The following is a 19,604-nucleotide window of genomic DNA, read 5'->3' as shown; positions in this document are numbered from 1 at the left end:
GGATGCTAGCAGGACTCACCCCACAGGGTTAGGATGGGGATTAGGTAAAATAATGAATATAAAGTGCTTAGTATATGGGTAGGAGCTCAATAAATGTGAGTTATGCTATTTTATCATATTTTTACTCTTATTTACACTCCTGATTTGGACTTCATTAGCCAGGTTAATTTTGCAACTGTAAAGGAAAAGGCTAAGTTGACTTTGTATAAGAGAGAGCAACTGCTGTTTGAAAACTTATAGAAAGGGTTTCAGGGAAACATAACTGACTAAATGTTTTTCAGCTAGAACAACATTGCCCAATACAACAAATGTGTTGCTAGGACCCATCAGGGGTGTGGAAACGGGGCCTATCCCATTTCATGTGCTGGTCCTCAGCTGAGAATAAAATCATTCCAGCGAGAAAAAGTGTAGTACCTCTGAGCCTCTTTAAAACAGGTTATCAGAGAAATCTTCAGGATGGACTGAATTTAATTATGTAACTATCTATTTGATAGAAATTTTTCCTACTGTGTGAAGTTTTTTCACATCTGTGATTTTTTTTTAAAGGGAATAGACATAATTATACCGATTTGATTAAAAAAGGAACTGAAGTTGAGGGAGTTGAGTGGCTCATCCTAGGTCAGACTTCCAGTAAGTGGCAGAGCCAGGACTTCGGATTAACTGGCCTGTCCATGTTTCCAACATTCCACTTTCTATCACTGTAAGTCACCTAGAGTGTCCCATAATTTCCAATATTGTTTCCTCCAAACCGTATCTTCCAAACTGGCACCATCACTGGGAAGTGGCCCCTATTCTGTCTCAAACTACATGTTCTGATCTTTAGTTAGAAAATATCATCACCAGACCTTTAGTTGGATTCGGTCAATGAATCACAAACTGCTTTAAAAGATGAATGTTTCTTGGCACAATCTAGGTCTGAACCAAGCCCTCATCTGGCTGACGTTCTGGTATAATGGATACTAATTCTAAAAAAAAGAATTCAGAGACCTGTACCATGTAAGCTCAGGACTTGTCAGAGTGGAGTATTTTGCAGTTCACAGACAAACAAGCTTTTTTTTTTTTTTTTTTTTTTGAAACGGAGTCTCTCTTTGTTGCCCAGGCTAGAGTGAATACCATGGCGTCAGCCTAGCTCACAGCAACCTCAAACTCCTGGGCTCAAGCGATCCTCCTGCCTCAGCCTCCTGAGTAGCTGGGACTACTGGCATGCGCCACCATGCCCGGCTAATTTTTTTTTATATATATTAGTTGGCCAATTAATTCCTTTCTATTTATAGTAGAGACGGGGTCTCGCTCTTGCTCAGGCTGGTTTTGAACTCCTGACCTCGAGCAATCCACCTGCCTCGGCCTCCCAGAGTGCTAGAATTACAGGCGTGAGCCACTGCGCCAGGCCCAAAGACAAACAAGCTTTTGTTCATTGCTTTCCTGTTCTATTGGTAGAGACTAAAGAAACAACATTCACTCAACAAATACGTTGAACTCCTTAAATGCCAGGAAGTGTGGAAACTGCACAATAGATATGGTCCCTGATCTTGGTGTCCTTGCAGAGGACACCAAAACAAGTAATTCCAACAAAGTGTGATGAGGGTTAAGAAAAAGCCAAGAACCACTTAGCAAGAGACCTCCCTCTCTCAATTTGGTTAGGGGCCTTGTATAATAGATTGTGGAATTACAAGGGTATGAGAGAGCCACTGAAGGTTTTTAGAAGTAGGATAATGATTTGATCACATTTGGATTTGGAAGAATCAATGTGGCCATATTGTGAAAGAAGAATTGAGGGGGGAATATTGAGGACGAGAAGACCAGTGAGCAGACTATGGCTGCCAACTAGGTAAGAGATGATGATGGCCCTGTCTAGGGAAGTGAATGTGGAAATAAAGCAGTATAAGAGGACCAGAAGCAAAACATAAAGAAACAGGGCATTTTTTATATGATAGGCATATTATGTAGCCCCTTGCCACTTCACTAAAAGATAAATACCTTCGAAGATTCTGAAAGTCTTCTAGTCACACCTGATGCTAGCTGCAAGGGGGAATGCTTCCTAGGCTTAAGCAAAAGGTTGATGATAAAGCAGTCCCCTGTCATTTAAAGGGCATGGTTTCTTTTGAAAAGCTCAGCCCTTCTCTAAACCTTAAAATTACATTATTTTGGCTCTAGCAAATACCTGGTAGGATCCTTCCAGAAGGGATTGTTAATGTCACTTGGGCTCTCTGAATTATTGATGAGTTTGGGGGTCTGTGGAATTAATCAGCCTCAGCAGTGGGTAAGGATGGGCATATTGCTCTAAGAAAGTCAGCAAGTCACCCTAGAGGCGGCTTCCTCATGCTGGCTAATGGGACTGTGATTATCCCAGAAGCAATTTGCTGGATGAGAGCAAACCTCATTCCACCCACAGGTACTTAAAGTCCCTCTGAAACTGATAGGACTGTGCAGATACTCAGGGTATAGCTTGGTCCATTTGAAGAAACTGACTGTGGGTAGTGCCCCTGTGATTCCACATCTAGAGCTGACCCTCCCTGAGAACACCTGCTCCTTCAGGTAGCTTCAGAGCATCATGGAATGTGTGCAGGGCTTCCTGAAGGGGGTTTCATGGAATGGAATATTACAGGGTTGTTGGGAGGAAAAGAGTTCTAAGGTCAAATTGGAAAATGCTCTAGTAATCAAGTAAGGTTTCTTATGATAAAACTTTTCAGAGCCTTTAATATATTGATATTCAGTGTGACTTTCTAGGATAAGAATACAGGGTGCCATGTTTTCCAAACGCATTTGGCTACAGAAGCTTGTTTTTGAGGACCTTATAGAAACTAGTATTTCACACAGTTCACTTTGAGAAGTATTGTTTGAGATTAAAGACCCATTTTAAATTCTTCTTGGAACAAAGTATGGTACAGAAAAATAAAATATAAAATTATTGAGGGCAGGGGGTATATCTCATCTCTGTATATCCCAGAATTAACACAAGGTCTGGCATGTAGTAGCTGCTGAGTATGGTCTGTTGAATTTAAGAACAGAACCATCCAATTTGAAATTGTTTTGACCTTCTCTATTGGGTCAGTTATGCTGGGAGGACCTAATGGATCATCTCATCCAAACCCTTATTTCATAATTGAGAAAATTGAGGCCAAAGAGGGAAAGTGGCTTTCCCAACTTACCTACAAGAGAGTCAGGAGGTACTAGAACCTAGGTCTCCTATCTCATTCATTGATTCATTTCAACAAATATATATTGAGTGCCTGCTATGTGCAGGCACTGGTTTAGCCCCAAGGTTGCCTTTATGGAGTGTACATTCTAATGGAGGGAGTAAGACAATTAAACTGATGGCAAAATTGATCATTTAAGTATACTTGGGACAATTGCTATTGAGAGAAGGGCCGTATGCTAGGAAAGCATGAGATGGTGGCATGCACAGGGACGCATGGCCCTGAACCCATCATGCCACCTCCCACCATACTACATATGGACCCCGTAACCCCAGGAGACAAATACTGGGCTTGTCTCCACTGTCTTTGGTAAGGTTATATTTATGAGGACCACAGCTTTTAACCCAAACATCGATATAATTTGGACAGGCAGGCAAAGGGTTTTCTTGTTTGTGAATTTCTTAGTGAAGTTATACAAAGTTAAAACAAATAAATCCAACAATAACAATAATAAAAATAGCTACCATTTATTGAATGCCAACTTATGTTACCCACTATGAGAAATAATTTGTCTACATTATCTCAATTAATCCTCTCCACAACTCTTTGAATTAGGTATTGTCTCCATTTTACAGATGAGAAAACTGAAGCCTAGAGTTACATAATTTGCCAGTCATCACATGGGGTTATAAGTAAAATGCTGGAATTTGAACTGAGATTTGTCCAACTCCAAAGTCCTTGCTGTGTTATGACACATGGTTTTTATTAAAAACTTTAGAATTAAGTGGTGTAAGATTGGAACTACCCTAGAAAATTAGGATCTAAAAATTTTAAGAAGTTACCTATTTTAGAAATAATCTATGTAAAGTGCCTAACGGAGTAGCCAGCCATAGTAGACATTCAGTATATGGAAATTGTCATTGTCATCACTGTCTTGAAGCATCTAAACCAGAGTTTGGCAGTTTTAGCCCACAGACCAAATCTGGCCCATCACCTAGTTTTGTAAATCAAGTTTATTGGAACATAGCCATGTGCGTTCACTTACAAATTGCATGTGGCTGCTTGCAAGCTACATGGCAGAGTTGAGTAGTTGCAACAGAGACCATGTGGCTCACAAGCCTAAACCCTCCGGACCTTTACAGAGCAATTTTGCTGACTCTGATCTAGATAACTGCCTCCATGTCCTATTTTGCCTTTCTGTGAGCCCTACCTGAGGTTACAGGTACAACTTACGATATTATATGCCTTCTACCCCAGATAGAAGGTAAAGGTGAGTGGAAGATTCAGATATCGTGTTTGAGCTATATGCCAGGCTTTGTGTATTATACATACATTATCTTATTTAATCCCTCTAATACCCTCATTTTGTAAGTAAAAAGGCTGAGTCTCAAATAAATTAAATAATGAGCCTGAGTCACACAGCCGCTGACTGGCACAGCCAGCCTTTGGTATGGCTCTCAAGCCTGCACTCTTAGCAAGAGATATTCTTTGCATCTTATAAAAGGCTATGTCTTAGAGCAAAAGAAAGCGGTTTATTACCATTCTTAAAGATTGGAACCTACTCCCTCCAAGAATAATTCCAACTACAAATGAGGCTTAATTAAAAATAAGTCCCAGCCTTTGGACAAAAATCAAATTTTTTGTGTGTGTGTATGTAGAGACAGGGGTCTCCCTGTGTTGCCCAGGGGGCGGATTTCAAACCCTGGCCTCAATTGATCCTCCTGCCTCAGCCTCCCAAAGTACTGAGATTATAGGCGTGGGCCACTGTGCCCAGCCATGTGGACAAAAATTGAAATGAGGCTAATTGGAGGAGGCTATGATTGCTTAGATCGCTAGGGATGGCTGATGTTGCACTTAGTTAGAATGCCTGGATAGTCACCTGCACGTCACAGCACTGTTCCTGGAGCCCACTTCTTTCTCAGTCACTTTTGAGGATGGACATGCTGGTGGCTTCCCATCTTTCCCAACAGGCTTCTGCTGTGCAGAGACCACATAGTCTACATATGCTTCCAAACTCCTTGAGGAATCCCTTCTAGAGTTGGAGTACACACTTGATAAATGTTTCTTCCTTTGAATGGAAAACACAATGGCCAGATTGATTGACTGTGTGCTGTGCTGAACATCTCAAGTGTAAATAAACATGTTCTTTTCTTTCACTTTGGAATGACAGTCAATGATCAAAAGTCCTTGAACCAGTAAAGTTTTAGATTTGGATGGATCAACCATTTAGTAAGTGCCTACCTCGAGCCAGGTCTTGTACTAGACAGCCTCTTTCACATTTGTTGCCCCACTTAAGAATAATGGGTCGATTTCCCATTATTTTATGGTAGAAGATTCAGTTTGTCGCCATATTTGGAGCAATTTGCTGCTCATAATAATAAAACAAATTAAGCTGTATAGCTAATAGAGAGATTTCACATCCATACCTTTCCCTGAGACTGAGCAGGGGCAAAGAGGAGATGGAAGGCATGACAGTGACAGGTGATCTTCGATAGCCCCTCCGAGAAGGAAGTTGGCAGATTTATTAAAGTAAGGATTTGAATGAAAACCAAGTGACAAAATAGAGGCTAAAATGCACCATGTATGTAACTTAACATATTCTCAGACGTAGATTTCTGAACCACAAATTCAGAGGGGCTTCAAAGGATGGTAATCAAAAACCTTGTATCTACTTTAAAAGCAATAAAAACTCCCCACCTTATCATATGGTCAAAGCATAACCAACATAGAGACCAGGCTATTGCCTGATCCTTCTTGATTAGATATCCACAGCTCTCTTGGATGGCCACACCTGTGTTAAGTTCCCACCATATTTTGTACATTTCCTTTAGGGCACCTAGCAGCGAAATGTTTCACTTGTACAGATTTGTCTCCTTTGATAGGCTGCATGCTCCTCAAGAATAAGAATAGGTCTTATTCATTTCTGTACCTCCAGTGCTAACTCAGAGAACGTGCTTAACAAGTGACAGACAGGCAGATAGGTGTGCAGATGAAAGTAATGGGAGCAGAGCAGCCTGCACGTACCTGGATCGCACGGGCAGACAGCCCTAGTTAGTCTCTTTTGGGACAGTCACTGGGGCTCCTCTGGGTACAGAGCCCTCTCCTAAGTGTAGCTCCAGACAAGATGGTGAGAAAAAGACCCAAGCCCTCTTTCTCAAAGCAAAGACAGTTGTTTAGGAGAAAATAAGACAAAATAAACGTAATGCCTAAGGTCCAATAAAATTGACCTGGTAACAAGAGTTGGAAAAAGTGTAGCCTTTTTAGAATGACACCCAGAAGTGCGGAGGGACATGAGGAGTAAACAGAGAGGTGTTTCCTTTGTTCCAAACAGCTGCTAGAGACAGGAGAAACACACGAGAACGAATAATGAGCAAGGATCAGGCAAACAGCCCTATTGGTCAGATTCTGCCAGGCCCACGTCCACTGACTCCAGCTCTAGAATCCTGGTTGGAGGGGGATGGGGGTTAGATGCAGGAGGTGTGGGTTCCCGGCCTATCCCTGCCACTTCTGACTGCAGTTTTGGTAAGTCCTTTTACCAGTCTGAGCCTCAGTTGCCTTCTCTGCAAAGCGGCAATCCCTAATGACACTGCCTCCCTGGGCTGCTGTGGCATCAATGTGCTGATGGATGTGAAAGCATTTTGAAAGTCGGCAGGTAGCGTGTGCATAACGGCTGTTGGCTCTGGGAGACCAGACCTCGACTCTGTGTACTTTGTCTTGCAGAAGGTTGCCCTGGGTTGTGCAATGGTAATGGCAGATGTACCTTGGACCTGAATGGGTGGCACTGCGTCTGCCAGCTGGGCTGGAGAGGAGCAGGCTGTGACACTTCCATGGAAACCGCCTGTGGTGACAGCAAAGACAACGATGGAGGTAGGACCCTGGGACCCATGGGCCCTGGCACTCCAGGGGGCAGGGGGCACAAGGTGGAATGTGGGCATCACTGAGTTAGCAGGCCACCAGCACACCAGTTGTCCAGTCGTGGGGGGGCCCAGGACAAGCAGAAACTACACATGTGGCCTAAGGAATGAGTGCATATCACTAGTTGTTCCAATGAATTAATTAAAATGAACTACTGTAAATGAAATAAATTGCCATGCAGCAGCCAGCATAGAAGAGAAGGCATATGGAAGAAAGAATTTTCACACAATGCAACAGTGGAATGAGTTGCCTGGCCAGTTATGTTTTCTCCCTGGCTCCTCCCAATCGAGGCAGCTGCAGAGGAATGCGTACCTTTGGTCAAGGTCTCGTCTCCTCTGACTCTGGTGGTATTCATCACTAAGCATACCAGGGGACACCTCTGTAATAGAATTTGCCCTTGCTTTAGATATTTTTCAAGTATTAGACAGTCAAAGCCCAAGGAAGAAGGAGCTAGTCTTGTGGAACATTCATTGGCTGAGAAGGAAGAGCCTGGGTTCTAATCCAACTCACTTTGACTCCCTGTGTATCCTTAGGCAAGCTGCTTGGTGTCTCTGGGCCTATAAGGCCATCGGACCATAGGGACCATTTCAGTCCTTATATTAGTCATAGTCACCCTTCACTTTTCTGTTGTATAAACTTGGATAAATATAACCATAATGTGCTTTACTTTCCCCCAGGAAGATAGATTGATCCCTCCTGGTTCTACCAGAGGAGGTTATGAGGAGAATAAAAAGATAGAGATGTGAAAAAAAATCAGAACAGTTAACCCTTTCTTTCTAATGGTGGCCTAAGAGTGGCCTCGTCCAAACGTATTTATGTGGCGCTTTTCTGCTTTAACAAAGGACTTTCTAGTATACAGCACATAGTAGGAAATCAACAGGGCAGAAACATAGCATCACAACCTTTGGTAATTTTCTGCTTCAAGGGATTCTAAAATCTCCAAGCACCATAAGAATTAAAAGGCCAAGTGTGTGTTATTGTGATTACTGTGATTCATTTGCCTTGAGCTGGCTCCAGTAGCCTAGAAATGGCTATTTTGGACCTTTGAGCCACTTTTAGTCCTTCTGCCTGCTGCCTAGACCCAGGAGGTGAGTGGGCCTGATGCACCAGGCCTGGCCCAGGGGAGTGACTGTCGACCAGGAGCTGGGAGGGCTTGGCCACAGGAGCTAGGCGGAGACGGTAGATCCATGTTCTTTGCCCCAGATCTTGCAGGGTTGAAATTTCCCTTAGTATGGAGTTCCTTAATTTTCATTCTCCATAAATATCCAGAGTTCTTATTTTGGAATCAGGCGCTATCCAGACTTAGAGATGAGTAAGTCCTGTCCCTGTACTCCAGGAACTCAAATGAGGGAGAAAGATCCCAAGTTCAGTGCTAATGGACTGTGATAAGTCCTGTTGTAGAGTGATATGTGGGTTGTTGTGGGAATAGGAAAACATTAATCAAGAAGGTGACACTTGCAAAGATAGGAGTTTCCTGGAAAGGAAAGGGCTTTCCATTCAGAGACGGCATCGTGGGCAAAGGTGGGCAAGGCAGGGAAGGGTATCGGGCATCCCTGTCTTCAGGCAAGATAAAGTGTGTTTGTGTTTGCTCTTCATAGGAAAGAGAAGCCGGCCCAGGTTGCCTGCATGATTTCCTCAGCATTCCCCTTTGCCTTGCCCGCGTAGGTGCAATTGCAATGACTAACAGTAACGCCCATGTAGCAGAAGAGAAGGGGAGGAGCCACACCATGAAGTCTTTCCCTTCTCTAGAGTCCAGGGTCCTGAGCACAGCCTTTAAACAGCTGTTGAACATCTGAGCAGCAAAAGAACTGAATGTCTTTGAGAAATGTCGGGAGAGGGTACCTCTCCCCTGCCCCAACAGACATGCAAGAATAGGTAACAGGACAAGGCTCCTTTATTCTCCCACATGGAAGCATCATACAAGTGTGCCCTCTGGTTACCGTACTTCAGAGACAGCCTCCTAGCACCTGGACTCACCGGTGTTTGCACGAGGCCCAAAGCCCCACAGCTTGGTGGGAGAAAGAGCTTCTTGTCACAGGAAATGGGGCTGATCCAGACCCCAAGGGAATGGGGTCTCCACCTGCTCTGACAGATGAGCCAGCAGGAAATAGAAAAGAACAACCAGAAAATCCCAAGTTGCAGGGGAATATACCTCTTGCATTTTTGGAGCATGCTGTGGACTGAAATGAGTTTGTACGTAGTTCATTCACTCACTTTACAAACATTGAGTGTCTACACTGCATCGGGCCCTGTCCTGGGGCTTCAGAGATAAATAAGACACAGTCCCTACCCTTGTAAATTCACAATGTAGAGAGAGAGAGAAACAGCAGGTAATTGCAATGCAGTGGGATTGCTGTGATAAAGGAGCATCCTTTCATTCAACCGATAGTATGTCTGGATGCCCTGCCAGGAACTGGGATACGGGTCCTGTCGTGTGGGGCTTCCAGTCCAGCCGGGAGGACATCTCATGGGTCATGATGATTGGAAATACAACCAGCTGGGGAGGCCAGAGTGTTCGGGGTCTTTGTCCTTGGTTCTTAACTGTGAAATGAGGAAACATCTCATCTCATAACCCCCTCAGTTCCGTGGGCTGTCCACCTATAGGGAGAGCCAAGGGTAAGGTTCAGAGGACCCTGTTTTGCCATAGGGGGTGGACTGTCCCCAAGTGCCAGAGGGGACAAGACTTATCCTCACTGGCCTGTATCCCTGCTCTGGGCCTTGGCCAAACAGGGACAGTTGTAGTGGAAGGAGAAACAGAGCAGCCTGTGCAGGGCGTGCAGGAGTGAGCCATCCTGAGCACTGAGCTGTTTTCCGTTCAGGCAAGCACACATTCATTGGGCTCCTGCTGTCTACAAGGCACCACAGACCCCTTTCTGAGGGACATAAAGACCAGTGAGCATGTCCCAGTCTTTCTCCCTCAGGAAGTTCACAGTCATTTGCAAAAAAAGAATGTCATCCAGACATCTACATCGAATGGGGGCAGAATTAAATAAGCGCCTCTGTTTTAGCCATGAGAGGGGACGCAGCATAATCCCAGAAAAAATAGTTCAGGCTGGAGGGAAACAGTGTGAGAGTCTCGCTGAGTGGTGGTTCTTGGCTGATGGGACTCAGGAGCTTGGAGATGGTATCAGCAGAGCTTGGTATCAAGAAACGTGACTGAGAGGGACGTCAGAGAACACCAGCTCCCTCGCATGCATGTTTACAGACAGCAGAACTGGAGCCCAGGGACGGGGGATGTCATGAGATGTGGCATAGCCGTGCAGAAAGTCTTTACACGGCCTGGACTAGGACCCCAGGCTCTTGATCCAGTCCACACTGCCCTGTGAACCTGAGCACTTTGCCTTCTCCTAGTGACTTCTCCTCCCCCTAGAAATTAGTGCGAGCACTTACTCAGATCCACACCGGCTGCCGCAGTCCCACAAAGCCAACCAGAGTATGGTGATAACTCGGATGTCATTTTATAGTTTGCAAAATACTTGTGCATCCACCCAACCACACATGAGGCATGTGGTATCATTATCCCCTTAGTATTCCCTTAGGATGAGGAAAGGGAGATTGAGCAAGTATTTCGCCCAGGTCACACGGCTGGCCGGTGGCAGAAACCGCCAGCATCTGCGAGGTCCGGCCGCGTTAGAGCTTTCCACCGTGCCCAGACCTCAGACACGTGGCGCCATCCTAGAACACTGTGGCCCTCCACGTTATCTGAGAACCCCGGGTTTCTCTTCTTTCCCAATTTGCTAGGCTTAAAGCAACCCTTTTTAAGCTACACTTGAATTTCAGGGTTCATTAAGAATGCTGCGGCAGTGTTTTTAAACTGTGAGACCGAAAAAAAAGAAAGCTACACAGTATGACTGAGTTGGGAGTAGCTTTATTGCTTTATTGGTTTGTTTTTGTTTTCATGTATGATTGCTGCCTAGATTGGAAAGCAGAAAGCAGATCCCGAAGGTGACTCGGTGACTGCCAGCCTCCTGATACTGTCGGGGCTGCCCTATCCACCCACCATGCCCCAGATTTCACCCCGGGCCCTGCGTGGGGAGAGGGCCCAGCAGGTGGCAGGTGCTGGGGCCCTGACCCACCACTCAGCGTGAAGCCCTCCGTGTGCCCCATCCCTGTTGCACGCCTTGCGAAGCCCTTGATGAAGTGTAGTCACGTGCATCTTCTTTTTATTCTCACTGATCTTCTCATGGGGATGTTCATTTCATGTCCATTTCAAAGATAGTGAAGCTGTATCCCAAAGACACTAAATGACGATAAAATGAGAATAATAATGCTACCTTGTAGGGTTGCTATGAGGATTACAGTTTTATTTAAAATGCTAGAGAGGCAAGATAGCACAGCGAGATAGACTCTGTGCTCATATTGTCTGAATTCCACTCCTGGCTCCCCCATTTGCTGACAGTGTGACCTTAAGTGAGTTACTCAAGTTCTGTAAGACATTTCCTTACCTGCAAATGTCGGTTGTCTGTCCTGCTCCTTTCCACCTGCAACCACATAAGCAAGATGCTTATTATAAATGATATATTCATATGTAATTATTTTTAAAATTTGGAATGATGCCCTTTATAAAATTTTATATCCTACTTTTTTCACTTAAGGTTATGAGGTGATGATATATTTCACCATCTAGGAATGTGCTTTTACTTTTTCATTTTCTTTATTAAAATCTGTATTCCAGACTGTCACATGCTCAATGCTCAAATGAAAAGAATTCAAATGTTTATAAAGGAAAACAAAAGCCATCGTTTGATTCTCCCTAAGCGCCAGGCACTGTGCCAGACACTCTGTGTCCATGATCTCTAGCTTGCACAACAAACTTGCAAGGCAGACATTTACATGCCGGGAAACTAAGTCTCAGTGAGCTGAAACGATTTGCCCAGAGTCACACAGGTGTCAGTGGGAGAGCTAGGATTAGATTGGAACCCGTGTTTAAAAAGAAACCAGAATAAAAACTCCACTGGAATTTAAACAGCCAGACTTCTTGTGATAAAGGATCTTTAAGCAGCTTCAAGGTATGATAATCTCTTTCAGTGCTCTTGGCCCCGTAAAAAACAATCATGGGTTGCAATAGATAATGGAGACGCAACCTAGAAGGAGAAATCTCAGGAAAACTGAGAACAAAGCTCTCTGTCCTCCCTGTCTCCTATTGCTGGAATGGAGATTTCACATAAAGCGGTAGAATTTGGTCACCCTTCAGATGATCTCTAAACCGTATTTCTCATGATAAGAGACAGGAGAGAAATTGACCTTTAAAAATCTTGTGTTCTAAGGGGCAGATAAAGATTTTGCAAGCCTTTTGAAAGAATGCACAGAATTTATTATAGCAAATGACAAAATCTTCTCCCCATGTGTATAGAAGGGGGGGAGGTAGGCACATTCCACCTCCACCCCCAAGGCCTCCCCAGGTGTTGCTCACAGCCTGTTGTAAAACAGTTCTGTGGCTAGACTGCAGACAAGAATGAGATGAGGTTTGCTGCTGGGTCGTCAAGCCAGAGGGAGAGTTAAGCCTGCAGAGAGACTGCTGTCCACGGGGCTGTCTGTTTAAGGAACCATGCAGACAACTGCAGCACCGGGAGTTTATTAGTCCATAGACTCCCCAAACCTGCCCCAGCCCACATCCCTGTTCTCTTTCTGCCACATCCTTGTCTATCCTTCTGCTCGGTTTAAGTATTCTCTCTGCTAGGAATGATCCTGGCCCCCAGCCCACCCTTGGGCTCCCACAGCCCCCTCTCCTGCTTTCCCCCTCAGCACTCTCTTGCCTCTGCCTGACCCACTCCACTGCACCGTTTGGAGGCACGACTCTGTTCCTGTACATCCAGTGCCTAGCACAGGGCCTGCCAGCCTCACGACAAGCGTTAGACACACGTTAACAGGCTCATTCCCTGTGCCTCCTAAGGAGAGAGATGTGCTCTTCCTGCGGAGAGTGGCTTCCATCACACCCTGCCAAACTTACTGAGCTGTTTGGCTTGGGATCCTCACACAATAATTCCAGCAGTTGTTCATTCGTTCAACAAATACGATGGTTACTGTGTGCAAGGCACTGTGCTATGCATTTTGGATCCAGAAATAAACAAGCAATTCCTGTCCCCTGTAGAGAGGGGACAGGGCCAGGGGAGCCAGAATACCCAAAGCATTGCTGTAAAGAGCTGTGCTGTGGAATAGTGCCTAACAGTTAGTTGGATGTGAAGAAAGACTAGGGACCAGATTCCCAGCTCTGCCCCTACACTAGCAGTATGAGGTCAGGTAAGTCACCTAACCTGAGCCCCAACACCCTTGTTTATAAAGATGAGGAAGTTAGCACTGAGCCCATTTAATAGAATTCTTCAGCATGTCTTCCACTTCCCGTGAAAGTCCCTGCAGGCCAGCTGTCCTGGGAGAAGGTCTGTGGCATGCAAAGGCCAGGAGGTGGCTGTCAGGAAGCCAGCAGCCTAGCTTGCCCCACCTACCTTCCACCCGCAATGAGGCCACAAGGAGAGAGGCATTGAGTCACCCGCAGTCCCACCACTGCCTGGCAACTGTTAGGATCTCAGAACAAACGAAAAGCTGCTTCCAGTCAGGATTGTTCTCTCAGAGGAGGGCCAGGCAGCCAGCAGAGCACATTTCTGTGGCATGGCACCTGTCTGCACAGCGGGCTCCAGGGAACAGCCACCAGCATGGGACGGACACTACAAGTTCTTTCGTTGACTTACTCATTTACTCTTTACAACCCAGGAACCTTTCGGTGATCTCGAAAGGTCTGCAGGGCTTATCATCTTGGTTTTACCTGAGTAGATTTTGTCTCAGGCTTATGAAAGATGTGCCCAAGGCCTCATGGCTAGAGAGTGGCAGCTCCAGAGGAGGAGCTGGGTCTTCAGGCGTCTAGCTTGGATTTCTTGCTCCCACACACGCTTTCCCTAGTTCTCCAGGTCAGCTGACACCCCACAAGGTAGGCGCTGAGGCAGGACTCGAGAGGAAAGGGCCTGGCCCTCACGCCCGTTGGAGCACAGAGACGGCAATGTCTGAACGCCAGGGGGCTTCAAGTGCGAGGGTCGGGACTGTGTGAACACTTCGGAATGTGTCATTTAGTGCCCTAAGACTGCCCCCCCTTTCCTCCCTTTTCTTTGTCCCCCACTCCCCATCGGGCACTCTTGTGTGTGGCATTGCTGTGCCCCCACCCCAGCCTCCAGAGCCTGTGTGGCCTTTTTGACATTTTCTTCTGCCCCTTTTCACTTTGACCATGTAAAGGGTGGGGGGAGGTGAGTCTTCAGAACTTTGAGGAAAAAGAAAATTTCTAGGTAAAAATGTTCTTTCCCAAAAGTTGGAGTTTAGGGTTTTGGGGTGTGGGGCGGTTACTGAAAATTTGATGGAAATAGAGCCCAACCCTCCCTATTTTCCTGATTTTCTTCCTGCTGCAATAATAAGGGCATCTCAATGGGATTAGCAAATATACGAAACATGGACAATTTATAAGTCAACCAACTTATGTGCAATATACAATTGAGATTTGAAGTGTTTAGAAAATGTAAATGTTTCCAAGCCAACCAAAACCGGAGAATTCCAAAAACTATATATTGATGTGTTCCTAGTCTACACCCTAATTTACTTTTCAGTCCCCAAAGCATACTTTTTTCTTTTAATATGAACCTTCTAAAATTTGTCATCTATGCCTAACAAAATTAAATTGTGAAAGGTTCTCCCTCACTGTGGAGCAGCCATATGTACTGTTTGAGGCTGCCATATGCTACCTCCGAAAATACGAAGAGGGTTTTACACAAAAGCCGGTCTTGTAAACTGCAGGCTTTGAAAACAATTTTGTGAGCTCTACTCATTTTAAAAATATGTATTTCATTTATGTATGATTGCCTATATCAGTGGAAGTTTCGCCACTTTTACTACTCAGCAAATATTTGTTAAAGGAATGATTAGGAAGCGTCAACATAAACAAACAGAATTTTTGGCCGGGCATTAATCACTCTAACCTGCAAAACAATTCCACAGTCTCTCGTAAGAACACAGTGTGTGGGGCATCTCCACTTCAGAGGACCCTAATCTGCAAACCCTGAGGTCTCTACTACAGTAGTTTACAGGGCACTGTGTCCAGAAAGGCCTGCCCAGTGATGCATGCATGGGAGGGTCCAGGGTAGGGCCAAAGGGCAGGTCTGTTACCTGGATCCTGGTTCAAGGGAGGCATCTGGCCAGAAGCTAATAATAACTGTTATCTACCAAGTACTTACTGAGGTGCTAGTTATCATGTTAAGTGCTTCACATCCATGATCTCGCCTAATGCCCACAGCATCTCTGTGAAGTAGGTTTGATTCATTTTACAGATGGAAGAACTGAAACTCAGAGCTCTTGCTGGGACTTTTATTTCAAGAATAATGGTCACCTAGGGCATCACAAGGTACAACAATTTGTCTTTAAAATTCAGCATAAAGAAAAGCAAGATCAGGGAAACCCCAGATTCCAGAAACAACATGAAGCCAAAAGCCAGAGCAGGAGGCACAGGAGCTGAAGCTGCGGCAGCCCTGGTGGAGATGGGGGATTATCAGATCCAGTAAGACAGACTCTTAGCATGTAATACATTCATAGAGTCAGGAGACAAGGCACACTCAAAGTGGGGGATTGGAACTGAGGCACTACGAAAAGCCAGGACCCTCAAAGACTACAAGTCATATGAGAGTAGGACCAAAATATTGTTGAGAGACCAAGCCTACACCTCAAAAGATCTTGAAATCCAAACTTATATACCAGAGTGGTCCTAGAACTCTAAGATATCAACCTGAAAAGTGGTACCTCTGGGGTAGCAAGCAGAAGTAATCAGGAAACCATTCAGGAGGGTGGTTCAACCACTTCAGCCACACAAGATCCCATAGAAAAGGCACCACCCTAGAACTAGCAGTCAAAATCATAGAACACGCCAGAAATGATTGACCATAAGCTGGAGTGAACAGCTACACCATACAAGAGGAGTACCATGCTCAAGAAGTTAACAATCTGGAAGAGACTATAAAGTGAATGTTTTTAAATGACTAAAGTGATAATATAAGAAACTGTGGAGAAAAAAAATACTATCAAGAAAGAAACAGGTTGGCCAGGCACGGTGGCTCACGCCTGTAATCCTCGCACTCTGGGAGGCCGGGAGGATCGCTCAAGGTCAGGAGTTCAAAACCAGCCTGAGCAAGAGCAAGACCCCATCTCTACTAAAAATATAAAGAAATTAATTGTCCAACTAAAAATATATAGAAAAAATTAGCCAGGCATGGTAGCACATGCCTGTAGTCCCAGCTACTCAGGAGGCTGAGGCAGAAGGATTGCTTGAGCCCAGGAATTTGAGGTTGCTGTGAGCTAGGCTGATGCCACTGCACTCTAGCCGGGGCAACACAGTGAGACTTTGTCTCAAAAAAAAAGAAAGAGGCACATTTTGAAGAGTTCCAATTAGACTATCCAGAAATTTTAAAGTATGATAATTTAAATTAATGACCCAAAGGACAAATTAAACAGCAGACCAATCACAAATGAAGGGAAATAAGTGAAGGAGAATATAGATCTGAAGAACTACATCGGAATGGAACACAGACAAAAAGATGGAAATTAAGAAAGAGGTTGAGAGACATGGAAGATGCAAGAAGACCCCTTAAACATTTAGCAGTATTCCTGAAGAAAAGACGAGAGAGAAAGGGAGAGAGGAATATTCAAAGAGCTTAGAACCAAACTTTCTGGAACTAACAAAAGACATGAATCTCAATTAAAGGGTCCGTGGTGTGGCATACTGTTTCAGTAAGATTCATAAGTTCATGTCTTCCACTTAGGAGTTCCTGAAAGTCTCTCCAGAGCTCAAAGAACATTTCATACCTCAGAAAGAACCAAGTTTAAATTCTGAGTCAGCTTCACTTCTGCCCATGTGACCTTCATCAAGAGACTTTACCACTCTGCGCCTCTGCCCCCTCCTCTCTAAAATGAGGGTGATGACAGTGGCTACTTCATAGGGCTGGGAGGACTCAATGCCATGTGGCTCATAAGATAGCACAATGCCTGGCACTCAATAAATGCTGCAGTGAATCATCATCAGTTTAATATAGATATTAATAATAACAAGTGTCATTCCTGGCTAACCTTCTCCCAGGCCAGAGAGCAGACATCCCTCCTCAGCGGGAAGCAGTTCTTTCCAGGTGCCACAGAGCAGAGCGTTTATAAAGAGGTAAAAGACTGGCTTCCAGGGACTGCTTCAGTGGTAAACAAGAACAGGCAAGAGCTAATAAAATTTCAAATTAGCCATGACTTTTCACGGCCCTTCAATTGTGCTAGCTGATTTAATGGTCAACGTCCCTGCTCGCTGGGATTGAATAATGGAGCATTTTTGCAGAGTTATGGATGCGGCAGCTGAATCTGTCATGCTAACATCAATAGCGGAATGCAAATAACCCTCAGCTTGCGCTGTAATTATGTGTTTAAGCAATGTCTGGCAGGGGCAGCACGGGAATGTGTGATGGAGCCTGCCGACTGCAGGAGAAGACAGGTGCTTTGCTAGGCAGTTGTGTCTGGGAGCTGGGACGGGAGCCACAAGTTAGGACTCAGAACAATGCCGGGGTAAAGGAAGGCCTTCCCCCAACATCTCAGAGTGAATCTGGCAGGTGAGCAAAGGATGCATGGCCTTTCATTTTGGTGAACCATCTGCTAGGTTCAGGATCGGGAAGGGAAACTATCCCTTATTAGGCAGTAAATGCCAGATACCACGTGTCAGATACTGCGCTAGGTTTGGGGACATAATGCTGTACTCTGTATAACAAATATTTATATTTGTTACGTAGACAACATACTTGTGTTACCCCCCTTTAAGTGACGTGGGAAATTCAGGCTAGAGAGTTAAGTAACTTGCCCAAGCTCACACAGTAGTAGGTTTCAGAACCAGGATTTGAGCCCAGACATTCTCTCTCTGGAATCCATACTCCTTATCACTGTGCTGCCTTCGAGGAGACTATGAGCTGTTGGGAACCATGCAGAACTGGGAGAGAAAGATGAAGGCTTTTTCTCACTGATTTATTAAGGAAAAAATTGGGTTTCAGGGCAGTCAAGTACCTTACCTGAGGCCACCCAGCTATTAGGAAGGATCAGGGCCACCGAGTCTAGCCGAGGCACATGCAGCACTCTGGTGGCTAACAGCTATGTTGTAAACCCCATGGGGACAGCGAGAGGTGAGTATATCAGTGTCACACCCCCGTCACCGATGAGACCAGGGCTCAGAGAGATTGCGTCCAGGAGTGTGTCCGGGGCCACTCTTGGGGGCAGTGCTGGGTCTTGACCTTCAGCCTCTGAGCCCCGGGAGCTCCCCACCGTGCCACACTGCTGCAGTGGGACGAAGATACCGTTTTCTGGCTTTTGCAGACCTGCATTTGATCTCATCCCCTGCTTCATTTGTTATCTAATTCATTCAATTTCCATTTATTTATTTATTTAACAGTAATGTTTTAAACACCTCTACTAACTGCCGAGGATACAACAAAGGTGACCAGAACAGATTTGTGCTTCCAGGATGGAGGGAAAGTCTGCATAAAGTCACACCGCTAACAAGCAGTAGAGCCAGAATCAAATGCAGGCAGAAATACACATCTTAGACTGTTCCATGCCTACGAAGCACATGGACCGTAACCCCAGGCTTTTCCTGTCCCCTACTTTGGGCTCTGTCTGCTGGTCTGTGGGTTTGTTATCCATTTTAAGCTATTCTACTAGGTGCCTATAAAAGTACTTTGGGATAATGAGACCTAACATCTGTGATGTGGTGGAATTTCCTTCTTTGCACTTTGGGAAGAGGGTAGAGCTTTAATACAATTTTCTTCAGTCCTGAAGAAATCCAGTCACGTGGTAGAAAGAAGTCCCTGCTAATGGGAACTTCATCAGAGATCTGAAACCATGGGCAAACTCAGAACGCACCAACACCCCTATGGTCCCTATCACCAAAGGCAGAGAAGGCCTCCAAAGAGCCAAGGACGGTGCCTCAGGCCACTCGACTCCACCGCAGCACCCACGCCGCCCCTCCCCCACCCCGAAGCCAGGCAGTCACCAGGCCTTGTAGTGTTACCTCCTAAATGCCTCTCAAAGCCATCTCCTCCTCTCAATCTCTGCTGTTACTACTGTAGTCTAATCAACTTTTAATTTTCACTTGTGCAACCTCAGGGACACCCCGCCTCCTGTCTGGCCCCCAGATTCCACTTTGGACCCCCTTCAGTTTCAACAGCGCACACCAGATGAAGTCACCTCCTGCTTAAAATCAGTGGTTCCCATTGTCCCGAGGGTGAAGTTCAAAACTCCCTCACCTGGCCCGTAAGGCCCAGCGTGGTGAGCTCCTGCCAAGCTCAGCAGCAGCATTCTGTGCTCTGCCACTCGCCTCTGAGCACCAGCATTGAATTAGCAACTCAGATGTTCATGTGTTGTCTCACCTCTGGGCCTTCCTACATGCAATTCCTTCTATCTTTTTGGAAGGAAAAAAAAATGCAGTACAGGCACTATACACTCAATTCTCTGTCTCCCCTACTAGACTAGTGGGCTGGGACCAGATTTTAGTCACCTGGATCTCTTTGG

General features: G+C 45.3%; 1 protein-coding gene across 1 annotated transcript in view; it reads left to right on the top strand.

Moving 5' to 3' along the window:
* TENM4 (teneurin transmembrane protein 4) overlaps nt 1-19,604 on the top strand; it is a 229,066-nt gene that overhangs the window by 116,325 nt on the left and 93,137 nt on the right. The window contains exon 11 of the mRNA XM_012744510.3: nt 6,858-7,004. Within this exon, the coding sequence (XP_012599964.2) occupies nt 6,858-7,004 (147 nt within the window). The remainder of the gene's footprint in view (nt 1-6,857; nt 7,005-19,604) is intronic.

The sequence above is a fragment of the Microcebus murinus genome, chromosome 4 (assembly GCF_040939455.1).
Source record: "Microcebus murinus isolate Inina chromosome 4, M.murinus_Inina_mat1.0, whole genome shotgun sequence".
NCBI classification, from domain to species: Eukaryota; Metazoa; Chordata; class Mammalia; order Primates; family Cheirogaleidae; genus Microcebus; species Microcebus murinus.
The sequence above is the reverse complement of the archived record's forward strand: the minus strand, read 5'-3'. Positions and strand labels throughout refer to the sequence as shown.